At 41.8% G+C, this 12828-nt stretch overlaps 1 protein-coding gene across 8 annotated transcripts in view; it reads left to right on the top strand.

Moving 5' to 3' along the window:
* Window positions 1–12828, top strand: part of LOC112459665 (fat-like cadherin-related tumor suppressor homolog) — a 328575-nt gene that overhangs the window by 307866 nt on the left and 7881 nt on the right. For 6 of the 8 annotated variants that reach the window (XM_025023889.1, XM_025023891.1, XM_025023893.1 and 3 more), the window contains 12 exons: window positions 750–902; window positions 1396–1609; window positions 2439–3999; window positions 4267–4837; window positions 4946–5117; window positions 5192–5416; window positions 6247–6270; window positions 8678–8914; window positions 9046–10098; window positions 10199–10842; window positions 10932–12329; window positions 12664–12801. In XM_025023889.1, coding sequence (XP_024879657.1) covers window positions 750–902; window positions 1396–1609; window positions 2439–3999; window positions 4267–4837; window positions 4946–5117; window positions 5192–5416; window positions 6247–6270; window positions 8678–8914; window positions 9046–10098; window positions 10199–10842; window positions 10932–12329; window positions 12664–12801 — 6390 coding nt within the window. The remainder of the gene's footprint in view (window positions 1–749; window positions 903–1395; window positions 1610–2438; window positions 4000–4266; window positions 4838–4945; window positions 5118–5191; window positions 5417–6246; window positions 6271–8677; window positions 8915–9045; window positions 10099–10198; window positions 10843–10931; window positions 12330–12663; window positions 12802–12828) is intronic. The other 2 variants (XM_025023890.1, XM_025023888.1) reach the window with 1 other exon arrangement.

Below are 12828 nucleotides of genomic sequence, written 5' to 3'. Positions count from 1 at the left end.
CGACTTTAACCCGACATAACCTGTCAAACCGTTAAACTTTAACTTATTTGAATACCCCTAATAAGTAGTAGCCAAAAAGTTTATTTTTAATTTTTGACATGTCCAGTGAGCCTATCAAATTGTAAGTAAAAGTTTGAACATATGCGTAAAACATAGTAAGCTATGAGCATTGATAATAAAATAAACTATATTTACTATATTATTTTGTTTTAATTTCTATATATGTAATTATAATGTTATTGGATACGAAATTAGAGTATTTTAATAATTTATCTATGATTTTTCGGCTAATTGTTTCAGTTACCTATCTGCGACATAAAATAAAATATATTTTATTAGTTTTATATTAAATATTTAAATATAATTTTTGTTTTAAAAAGAATTTATATTATATAATCAATATTATTTTTCCACGTTTAAATATTCTTTTACATAGATATTATCTATTAAAATTTAATGTAATAATTATTTTATTGTTAATTAAAAATTATATTTCAACTATTTGACTCGAAATCATTCGATTCGCTTCGATTTGATTCGATTCAACATAAAAATCCTTGATTCGCACATCTCTATAAATGACGTTAATCACTATCTTCGGGTTAATTCTTGTTCGCAGCATTCTCTCAATGATAGATTGTACTGAAAGTAATACTAACGTTTCTTTCGTGCCGGATGAATTTCCGTCACGGTCGATGGTTTTGTCGTAACATAATGGCAATGAGATAACTTTCGGAATTTACGTTTAGGTTCTTGCGTATGACCAAGATATCGGTGACAACGGGAGAATCCAGTATAGCATCAAAGGCGGTCGGGGAAAGGGCAAGTTTAAAATTCATCCCACCACGGGGATGGTGTACTCCCATCGTGGATTCGAGGCTGGACAAGAATACGAAATGATGGTAATCTTTTTTTTTTCATTAATTAAAACCACTTTAGTGGTGTACAAATAACTGTTTTATTAGAAAATGAAATGGGCGATCTCTTGTTGTGTAATCGAAATTTCAAAGTCTAATCGTCGAAAATGAAAATCATATACGGGATGAATAACTATATACATAGTGTGAAATAATTATTTATTGACACTCACAAAATGCAAATTTTGCAAACTGTTACAATCGCGGTGCGTTCCTGCCTTGTGAAAAAAATCTTTAAGTATAGAAATAAAATAATCAGAGTAAAAGTGATACATAATTGTTCGTTATTCCTATAAAATAATATTAAGTTGTGTAACAATTGGCGCGTAGAGGCAAGAATAAATTTGAGTAAGTTTGCATCATATCACGTTGGATTTTAGATTCTGACTTTATAATGTGGCATATTCATACCCGGTATTCTTATACAATGTAAACTCAATTTGAATGGGAGTTTCCACATGCTGTATATCCTCTGCAGATACGAGCGGCCGATCACGGTGAGCCCCAGCGTAGTCATCAGACTCGAGTTTCTGTTCAAGTTGTGGAGGCGCCGAAGGAATCGGAGAACCCTCCAGTGTTCAAGACAAACAATCAAAGTGTAGAAGTCACGGAGAGCGACGAGGCGGGCTTTTTAGTCGCCCTCGTGCAAGCTAGCGACCGAGACGGTGATTCTCTGTGGTACGATATTTTAGGTAAGAAAGGATACACATTTTTCACGATGATCTAGAATTCCCGTGAGAGACATTGCGTTCTTTATTACTCTCGTGCCAAAGATATGATCGTTCAGTAATCTAACTTCTAATTTTAAAATTTCTAAAACGCAAAGATAAGGATGTATATTTATCTCTAAAAAGATATCTGATTTTTGCTATATTTTCTTAATCCTAGCTCGCCACATTTTTCGGTTTTCTAGTTTTTCACATTATTTGTGTTTAAAGAAATTATAAGTTTTTAAAATAATTCTTTAACAAATCCAAATACTTATAACAATGTATACTTGATGTGAGGTCATGCTAAAAGTAAAAAGTTATTTTATACTATTTGTATTTAGACTCGTTATTTCTTTGTGAAAATTGCTACAATTTAAATGACTAAATTAATATACTTTTTGGAACGAATCATAGCATACTGTTTTTTTTCTTAAGTATTAGGTATCCGCTAACAACGAATAAACATTACTTTTTCTTAAATCGCATTTACAAAACTATTTGAGAATTTTTTTCTCTGAAAACACTCTTTCTCCATTTTCTTGCAATCTTTTTCTTATAATAAATTCAGTTTAAACTCAATTCATTTTCTTGATCTAATATTATCCATAAACATATCTTACATTAAACATATTAATTAGCATGAAAATGACAACGCGACAAAGTCGAACGGTCTCACGAAGTGTGTCGAATTAAGGACTTGAAAATAAGTGTGGCTAGCTAGGATTAAACATTACGCTTCCGCGTATCTATGATGGGATTAAATGCTAGAAATCACAAGAGTCACCCTGAAAATTCTGCCGACACGTTTTAGACGGCGACAAGCGCGACGAGTTCTTCATCGGCCGCGACAACGGTAACGTGCTGCTGGCCAAGAGGCTGGATTGGGAGACCCAGAACTTCTACAATCTTACAATCGGCGTAACCGACGGCGTACACACGACGCTGACGCAGCTGCTCGTTACCGTGATCGACATCAACGATCACCGGCCGGAGTTCACCGAGAACACGTATCGCGTCGACATCTCGGAGAATGTCGAGAAGGGCGAGAGAATCCTGCAGCTGCACGCGACCGACGAGGACGAGGATAAGAAGGTCTTCTACAGCCTGCACGCGGCGCAGACTCAGGCATCGCTCGAGATTTTCCACGTGGACTCGGTCTTGGGTTCGATCACGTTGAACGAGCCGCTCGACCGGGAGACCATCGAGGAGCACGTGCTGACGGTGATGGTCAAGGATCAGGGCACGCCGGCCAAGCGCAACTACGCTCGCGTGATCGTCACTGTCCACGATCACAACGATCACGCGCCCGAGTTTATCAGTGAGATCATTCAGGGCAAGGTATACGAGAGCTCGCCGATCGGCACGGCGGTGGTGCAGGTGTGCGCGATCGATCGGGATCGCGGCGAAAACGCCAAGATCACCTACTCGATCACGTCCGGCAATGTCGGCAACGTGTTCACCGTCGATCCGGATCTCGGTTTCATCCGTGTCGCCCGCGAGCTCGACCTCGGCGTTTCCTCCGAGTACATCCTACTCGTGAAGGCGACCGATCACGGCTCTCCCGCGCTGGCGAACACCGTGCCGGTGCACGTGATGGTGACGATGGCCGACAACGCCCCGCCACGCTTCATCCAGAAGGAGCTGTCCGCGGAGATATACGAGAATCAGCAGCTGGGCACGTACGTGAAGCACGTGGAGGCGCGGAGTACGTCGTCGTTGCAGTTCGAGATCGTGCGCGGCAATCGCGACGACACGTTCTTCGTGAATCCGAGCACCGGCGTGATCGTCATCAAGAATCAGCTGGACTACGAGACGACCAAGTTCTACAATCTAACGGTGTTGGCGACGAATATGGCCGGCGCGTCCGCCACGTGCAATGTTATCGTTCACGTGCTCGACCGGAACGATAACGCGCCGCGCTTCCTGCAGGCCCAGTACAGCGGCGAGATCAGCGAGGGTGCCAGCATCGGTTCCCTCGTGTTGACCAACACGAGCGCGCCGCTGGTCATCAAGGCTGAGGACGCGGATTCCGAGTTGAACGCACTGCTCAATTACGACATTGTCGAAGATTTGCCGCGAAAGTACTTCCACATAGACTCCAGCACCGGCGCCATACGCACGGTCATGCTGCTGGACCACGAGACCATACCGATGTTCTCGTTTCACGTGAAGGTCTCGGATTTAGGCAAGCCAAAGCTCTCGTCCGAGACCACCGCCAAAGTGATGATAGCCGTGACAGATGTCAATGATTGTCCGCCTAAGTTCTCCAGGACTGATTACAACGTCACGCTTCTGCTGCCGACGTATAAGAACGTCGCCGTCACTCGAGTGAACGCCGTCGATCCTGACAGCTCCGAAGGAGCGGCATTGAGGTACGTACGCTGCAGAAACGTTAGTGAGCTTTCGAGCTGTCAAGACCCTTATTAGAATCTTGTATTCAATATTAGATGCTTTAGTTTATAATAATGACTGTATTTCGTTTACGTTGCGTATCATTTTTATTGAAAATTACTAAATGACGGATGCACGTATCCATAAAAGATGTTCTTTAAATCTCTTGTTAATTACATTATTGAGATTCTCGATTTGCTTTCTACATATAGCTTACTTGATGGATAATGCGTTTCATAATTATTTAGATATGACATCATCGATGGGAATAAGGCTCACACCTTCGATATAGATGCTCAGAGCGGCATTATTACGGTCCATAATCCAGAACGTATGAAGAAGAACTATCTTCTCCATGTGCGAGTGTCAGACGGCAAATACTCGAGCGTGGCGCAGGTGAACGTGATGGTAGAAAAATCGGAGAACTCCGGTTTGATCTTCCAAAAGAATGTCTACGAAGGTGCCATCTTGGAGAACTCCACAAAGATTGCAACCGTAGTTGTAGTGAACGTTCTCGGTAGTTTATTGAACGAGCACATTGTCTTCAGCATTCTTAATCCCACCGACATGTTTGTAATCGGACCAACTTCCGGAGCGATCAGAACCAATGGCATACGATTCGATCGAGAGGTGTGCGATCACTATGAATTGATCGTCGAAGCGAAGAGCCACCCGCCGGATCGGGAGAAGCCCAGGGTGGCTCATGTCATAGTGAATGTCACTATACTCGACATAAACGACAATTGTCCGATATTCGTTAATTTACCTTACTACGCTGTCGTCTCCGTCGATGCTCAAAAAGGCGACGTCATTACGAAGGTAAAGGGGATTTCTTTTTATAATACATGAATGATATGATTTTTCTTTTCAATTTTAACTTCGATCTTGTATACATAAATTTTAAAACGTCTCGCTCTTATTATTCAGGTTCACGCGATAGACATGGATAGCGGCGATAACGGCGAGGTGAGATACGAATTGAAGAAGGGTCACGGGGAACTTTTCAAGGTGTGCCGGAAAACCGGTGAAATATCGTTAAAACAGAATCTCGAAGGTCACAATCGCGAGTACCAGCTTACGATCGCCGCGTATGACGGCGGTGAGTTTGTTAAAGTCAATAACTCTGCTTTCCGCTTAAGCCCGTTTTAAATGAACTTCTAAATATGATTGCAGGAATAACGCCTTGTTCTATTGAGGTGCCAGTCAACGTGAAGGTGATAGATCGCTCGATGCCAGTATTTGACAAGCAATTCTACACGGATAGCGTGCTCGAGAGTATAGAAGTACATTCACCTCTGGCGTTATCCATTCAAGCTGAGTCACCTCTGAATCGCAAACTCATATACAGCATTACTAAGGGCAATGATTTTGAGGAGTTTGCCCTGGACTTCAACACGGGTAAGTAAAATAAAATATACGCAACATAAATTCTCGGGCATGCGCTATCAGATGAAAAATGAGAACTCTACACCAGTAAATAATTTCGTATGAGATAGTAACGTAAAAGTTGTATGATACAGTGAAAAAGTAGAAGCATATAAGAATTGGCGATGTTGTTTCCTATTAGTTGCGCAGCAAGAAATATCATAAACCTATTTAAAGATTTTTTTTAGTCAATAAAATGGTGAAAATGTTCCATATTCAGAGCCTTTTTTTAAGTGAAAATATATAAACGTTACATTGAAATGAATATGTCAGACATGAACCCGAATAAAAAATTCCCCTTTTTATTTCGTAACTTGGCTATGGGACTTACACTATTCAAACAAAAGGGTTTCTTATGATATATTGCTAGTATGGCTATATTTAGTAAACTTGTCAGTTTTGCTGCATTATGGTAGTTGGTTACTAAGTTCTAATCGCATAACAATATTGGTGAAATTAGGGGAAGATGGACAAATCGATGAAACATAATATTTTTAATCTGTTATAATTTTAATCATGAAATATTAAAATTTTAGATATTTTTACAGACATTTTAAAATTTAAATTAGTTAGCGCCGATTCTACGTTATTTTATTTTCTATTTTTCTTTATTTAATCTTTATTTGGCTTTCCAACGAATATATTTTTCGATTATATATTTTTTAGTAGTTTTTCGTATTTATGGTTACTTTTTCGTAGTAGATTGTACTCAGATCATGATACTTGTTCCATATGTATTTCTTACAACTGCTTGTGTCTGGAAACTAGAGATTAAAGTCTTGTTGTATCTCCCTGTTTCGCAGCCCCCGACAGTAACAATGGTCCTTGTGAGTATAAAAAAAAATTCTAGTTCTATCGGTCTTATGCTGTGTTGCTACGCTATGTCATACACCGCTCTATGTTCATGCACGATGTAATATCACAGGCAAATCACTGCAGTTGGATCGAATAGATTAAAACAATGCGCGAACAACGAAATTGAATTTGGATAAATCTGAGATTCAATAATTAAATCGGGAGCGGCTTGTATTACTGATTCGATAGCATCGAATGCAATGTAGAACTTTCAGATTTGAATTTCTTACTTGCTCTTAATTTAAAGATGTTTTATACATCTATTATAATTCTACTCCGGTGATATCTTATATAGACGTTTAAAGAACGAAGTCAGTCATTTCTAGATTCACATTTAAACAATCGATTGCTGTCATGTTATTCTCAATATGAAATCGCAAATTTAATCTTAAACTTTTAATAGAAAATGTAATTAACAATTCAGAATATATATACGCCTATCAATTGCTGCAGTGCTTGATTGAATTTCCAATTAACATTTTGATCGATGCAAATTATTCAATTATCTTATGCAATTACCATAACAACACGCCGACATGTGCAATCTATTCTCTCTTAAAACATACGTAATATACATTGTGTTTCTGAAGTGGTGCAATCAAAAATAAAAGAATTCTTTATGAAAAACTAAGACAAAGATGTAGAATAAAATTTTTTTATACAGAGCTTTGTTTTCACGAAGAATTATTTTATTTTCGGTTATATCATTATTACAGAAACTATATGTATATATATGTGAATAGACACACACATACACACACACACGCGCGCGCGCGCGCGTGCGTGCGTGCGTGTGTGTGTGTGTGTGTGTGTGTGTGTATATATATATATTCACTGCTACAAATGAATGCATCAATCACCTTTACAAAATTTGTGTAAGATATATTTCTCATATTTCTCAAATTACATACGGCATGTTTAGTTTTATGTTTATTTTTTCACATCTTTTAATTTCCACCAACTAATTTTGATTTTATTGCATATTGTCCGTAACACTTAATTAAACGTATTAATCGCACGATACATGCTACAATGAAAGTAACAATAAAAGATAAACGTTCCGAATTATTGACATAGTTTGCTAGCTTGTAGCGTAAGCCGTAAAAGCTTGTTGCACGCTCTCGCGACAGGCTAACATTTACGAAGATGAAGTTTTCTGAGCCTTTCAATTAAAAAGATTACAATATCTGCTTTCGAGAGAGCCTTCTCCTCTCCTAAATATAAACCGCTTTGGTCGTGTACATCACATCCACAAAATTAATTTTGTTCCCACTCCCTGTTTTTCCACGATCGTAATCTGGGCGGGTCTCATTAAATTGTAATCGCGATGGAACCACACGAAACACCGGCTTGGAACACAATAGCCGCTTACACGCACTATCGTTCCACGATCCGAGGCCAGTCTAGACACATCATAAATATTTCGCCTGTGATGTGAACGTGCGGCCCACCCATTTTCATTTTCTTCACGAGATTTCAATAGCTTCAACCTGCTCGCATGTCGTGCCTGCACCTTACGTAAGGCAGATACGCTATTATTATCTATTTCATTTTCTAGATTATTTCGGAATTAATTTAATAAGAACACCGCGATACATCAGAGTGATGCAGTCGCGATGTAAAATTTTGACATTTATCTCTCGAGAGGTGCAGGCATTATTACCAGGCATTGGCAAATCATACATGGAATCTCTGACGTTTTATGTAAACATGATTACACGCGTGACTGCATTTATTCACGTCTTCCAGTGTCTACAGATCTGTCGAATTAATATCGCAAATTTATGTGAAGGATATAGGGGAAAAACGATCAATGTCTATCCGGAGAAATCTCGAGAAAAACGTAATTTTAAGTTTCAAAACATCAGATATCTTAGGAAGCTATTGGAAAAAGTATTGAAATGCATATTATTTACTTAGTGTTTATATTGTATGTTGGTTTTTTTCTCACAAGCGTGTGGACTATAATCGTTTTTCCCTAGCACGGGAAAACACCTTTCGGCCTTATTTCCAGTGAATTGTAATTTTTTTTTATCAAAACGTGATCAAAAAATAGAAGATAAGAATTATGAAAGTTTTTTAAAAATGCCACAAGATAACATTATCAGATCAATTTCGACAAGAAGTGGACTTTGATCGTTTTTCTCCTGTACCCTGTACATAATTTTACATTGTAAATTTAGGTGATTCTAAATTCACCAAATTCCAATAATTGTGAAATCAAAATGGCGATAATATAAAAGTTAAGTATCAACAGAATATATTAATTTCCCATACGCACTCGCTTTCAAAAAGATCACCGCTCCTTTGACGGATACGTAGACACTCCGCTGCGTAGTATGTGCTTTGGGTCTACAATCTTTTCTTCGTATAAATCAGGTGTAATCTATGTGGTGGATGAGCTGGATTATGAGCAAAAGAAGCAGTATGAGCTGACCGTGCGCGCCACCGACAGCGTGTCAGGCGTTTACGCGGAGGTGCTCGTCAGCATCCTCGTCCTGGACGTGAACGACTGCCCGCCCGAATTCACCCAGGACTCCTACAATATCTCGGTATCGGAGGCGGCGGTATTCGGAACCCCCGTTCTACGAGTGAGCTCCAGAGACAATGACACGGGTAAGCGTGAAATCAAACTTCTAAGCTTCGCGCTGAAAATCGGATTATCTCTCCCCTGGTTTCTATACATATATGGATGAAATTTGGAAAAAGCTGATATCTTTGTCATATCCATATTCATTTTTGCGCAGGCATCAATCAACAAGTTCGTTACGCTATTCAAAATGACACCGAGGACAGCACGGATCTCTTCCACATCGATCCGGACGAGGGGGTGATATTTCTCAAGCGATCTCTGGATCACGAGAGCCGTGAGTCCCATCATTTCACCGTGATCGCCATGGACCGCGGCGTGCCGAGTCTGTCGAGCACGGCGCACGTCTGGGTGAGCGTGATCGATATGAACGACAATCCGCCCAAGTTCGAGCAGCCCTCGTACACCTGTTCCCTGTCGGAACACGCCGAGCGTGGTCAATTCGTGACGGTGGTGTCGGCCAGCGATCCCGACTACGTCGACGAAAAGCTAACGTACACCATCGTAGGTGGAAACGAACAGCAGACGTATAACATCGACCAGTCGACCGGCATCATTTCGCTGATAAACATGCAGAATTTTGGCGAGCAAAAACTCAGCATGCTCAATGTATCCGTCACCGACGGCGTCTACACCAGCTTCACCCGCGTCAAGATCGAGATTCTGCCCGCGAATAGGCACAATCCGAAATTCCCGAACCCGGTGGTCGAGGTGACCGTCCTGGAGAACCAGTTACCTGGTAGACTGGTCACCAGCGTGCTGGCCGTGGACGAAGACTTCGGCGAGTACGGCACGGTGACGTACGCGATAATATCGGAGATGATGAAGGAGGTGTTTGACATAAATAAGCTCAGCGGCGAGATAGTGACGCGTAAGAAGCTCGATCGGGAGGAGCAGAAGCGCTACGAGATACCGGTCATGGCGATGGACGGTGGTGGTAGATCCGGGTTCGTGATGGTGCGCGTTAAGGTAGGCGACGAGAACGATAACGCGCCGGTGTTCCTTATCAGGGAATACAAAGCGACTATCCAGGGCAATCTGTCCTTGAACACGCCCTTCCTGAAAGTCAGGGCGCAGGACGCGGACGAGGATGAGGCAGCCAAGATCGTGTATTCCATCTACGAACCGCAAACGTCGCCGGCTAGATCTTTGTTCGGTATAAATCCCGATACGGGATCTCTCTATCTACAGAAGAGCGCTGTGCCGTGGGGTAAGAGACATATTTACTTTACCTTTATGCTATGATTAAAATTAATGCGATATCCGTCTTAAAGATTTCATATGACAAATAAATATTTGTTTACTTTCAGAAAACCAACTGTTCGAATTGTTTATTCGCGCGGAGGACAAAGGCACGACCACGCACCACGCCGATGTTCCGCTAAGTATTTATATAATGGGTTCCCACGATATCCCGCCTCTATTTGAGCGAAAAGAAGATAAATTCTTTGTAAGAGAGGACTCTTCCGTCGGGACGCCGATCACAAAACTCAAGACCGTCACAAATAGCACTGTGACATACCGCATAGTGTCCGGCGATGAGGATAATCCGCTCTTCACGATCGACTCTCACGGCCAGATCACTCTGGCGAGACCGTTGGATCGAGAGTTGAAAGACAGTCATTTGATTGGGGTTCTCGCTGAAACAGATTCCAGCCCGCCGCTCACAGCTCTCGCCGAGATCTCTCTTCAAGTGCTGGACGAGAACGATCACGCGCCGAAATTCGAGAGCAATCCGTACGCGATCAGTTTGGCCGAGAACATCGAGGAGGGGACGTCGATATTGAAAGTCATTGCGCACGATAAGGATCTTGGTAGCAACGGTGAAGTACGTTACTCCTTCGGATCCGACATAGGGGAATTAGCGAACGTTTTTACGGTGGACGCCTACACCGGTTGGATATCGACGTTGGTACAGCTCGACAAGGAAAAACAACCAGAGTATAAGTTTCAGGTAAAATAAATGCAATGTGCTAAATATTCTGAATGTATCTCTAAAAGAATATGTTAGACACTCGTACATACAACAATCCTTTTTTTCAGGTGGTTGCCACTGACAATGGAAATCCGAAACACTTCGCGAGGACGTCGGTGCACGTCAAGTTAAAGGATTATAACGATAACTCGCCCGCGTTCGTCGACGATCGTTACGAGGCTACGGTGAACGAGGACGCTTTACCAGGAACGGTCGTGGTGAAATTGATCACCGTCGATAAAGACACAGATGTCAATACGCCGATAGAATTTTATATAACATCCGGCGATCCTAGGTCGCAATTTCAAATCAGATCTACCGGCGAGGTGTACGTGGCAAAATCCTTGGACAGAGAGACCATTGATCGTTACGAGCTTCAGATCGTTGGTACCGATGGAAAATACGTTTTTGAAACGAAAGTAACGGTGCAAGTCTTGGACGTCAACGATAATCCGCCGTATTGCCTCAGATACCGTTACAGAGAAATACTTTCCGAGGGCTCGCATCCTGGCGCCTATGTCTTGACCGTGTTGGCCACCGACTATGACGACGAGCCGAACGCCAAGCTACGGTTTTACTTAACTGGCGACAATAACGACAAATTCTCGTTAGACAAGGAAACGGGCGTGCTGAAAACCGTTGGGCAACTCGATCGAGAGACTCAAGCTAAGTATTCCTTGACGGCCCACGTGCAGGACCGGGATAAGCCAACTTGGGAGTGTTCGTCGCAGCTGGAGATTCTCGTTTCCGATCTCAATGACAACGCACCGAAATTCACTATGTCAACTTACAGCAGTACTTTGCCCGAGGATGTGGAGATCGGCACGTTAGTGACGAAGGTACACGCTACGGACAACGATATCGGTATCAATCGGAAGATCCGATATGAGTTTATCGATTCGGCGGACGGTCACTTTCTCATCGCGGCGGACAGTGGAATAGTCACGCTGGCCAAGCCACTGGACCGAGAAACGAAGGCCATGTACAATGTTACTATTCAGGCACTCGATCAGGGCACCCCTCAGCTAATGGGGGTCGCCTCTCTCATCGTTAACGTGCAGGACATCAACGACAATCCGCCAGAATTCGCTTCTAAGCTCTACTTCGCGAAAGTGCCTGAGATTTACGCGGTTGGTACCGAAGTGGCACGAGTGCTCGCCACCTCCAAGGATACAGGGGTGAACGCTGATATATATTATTCGATCGTCGGTGGTAATGAGCACAAGAAGTTCCAAATAGACGCCAAGACGGGCGTCTTGACCATCGCCGAACAGCTGGACTATGAACGGGCTCGCGATTACTTCCTCACTATCCAAGCTGTCGACGGAGGTATCCCGCCGCTAAGCAATCACGCTACTGTCAATATCACCGTCACCGACAGCAACGACAACGCGCCGATTTTCAGCGAAGTTTCGTACAGAGCCTTCGTGAGAGAAGATGCGAAAAATGGGGAGAAAGTTACGCAAGTGAGTTTCTCTCAGGTCTTCTTTACTATTCAATTATCCTTGATTGATTTATTATTCAATTATCCTTGGGATTTATTTTTGATTCATATTACTGTGGAATAATATTTTTCCACATAAAATTTCTTACATGCGGGAATTAAATTCAACTTCTCGATTTAGTTCGTCTATTAATTATTACAATAACTTTGCAAGTAATGCTATATAATTGTTTGTACTATGCAACAAATAATACACAAAATTGTAAATAATTGTTAATAGAAAGTCAATTTTATGTAACGCGAAACTATATGTAGGTACTTGGTTGCTAAAATATTTTATTTTACTGACGTCTCAGGTGTACGCGAATGATTTGGATAGCGAGGAGAATGGCAACGTGTCGTATTATATAGAACGTGGCGACAGACAGAAGCAGTTCTCCATCGACAGAAAAACCGGACAGATAATGGTCGCCGCTCCTTTGGACCGAGAAGAAGTTAGTGTCGAATACAATACATTACAG

This window comes from Temnothorax curvispinosus, unplaced genomic scaffold (genome assembly GCF_003070985.1).
Source record: "Temnothorax curvispinosus isolate PA1 unplaced genomic scaffold, ASM307098v1 QBEX01010053.1, whole genome shotgun sequence".
Taxonomy (NCBI): Eukaryota; Metazoa; Arthropoda; class Insecta; order Hymenoptera; family Formicidae; genus Temnothorax; species Temnothorax curvispinosus.
The sequence above is the reverse complement of the archived record's forward strand: the minus strand, read 5'-3'. Positions and strand labels throughout refer to the sequence as shown.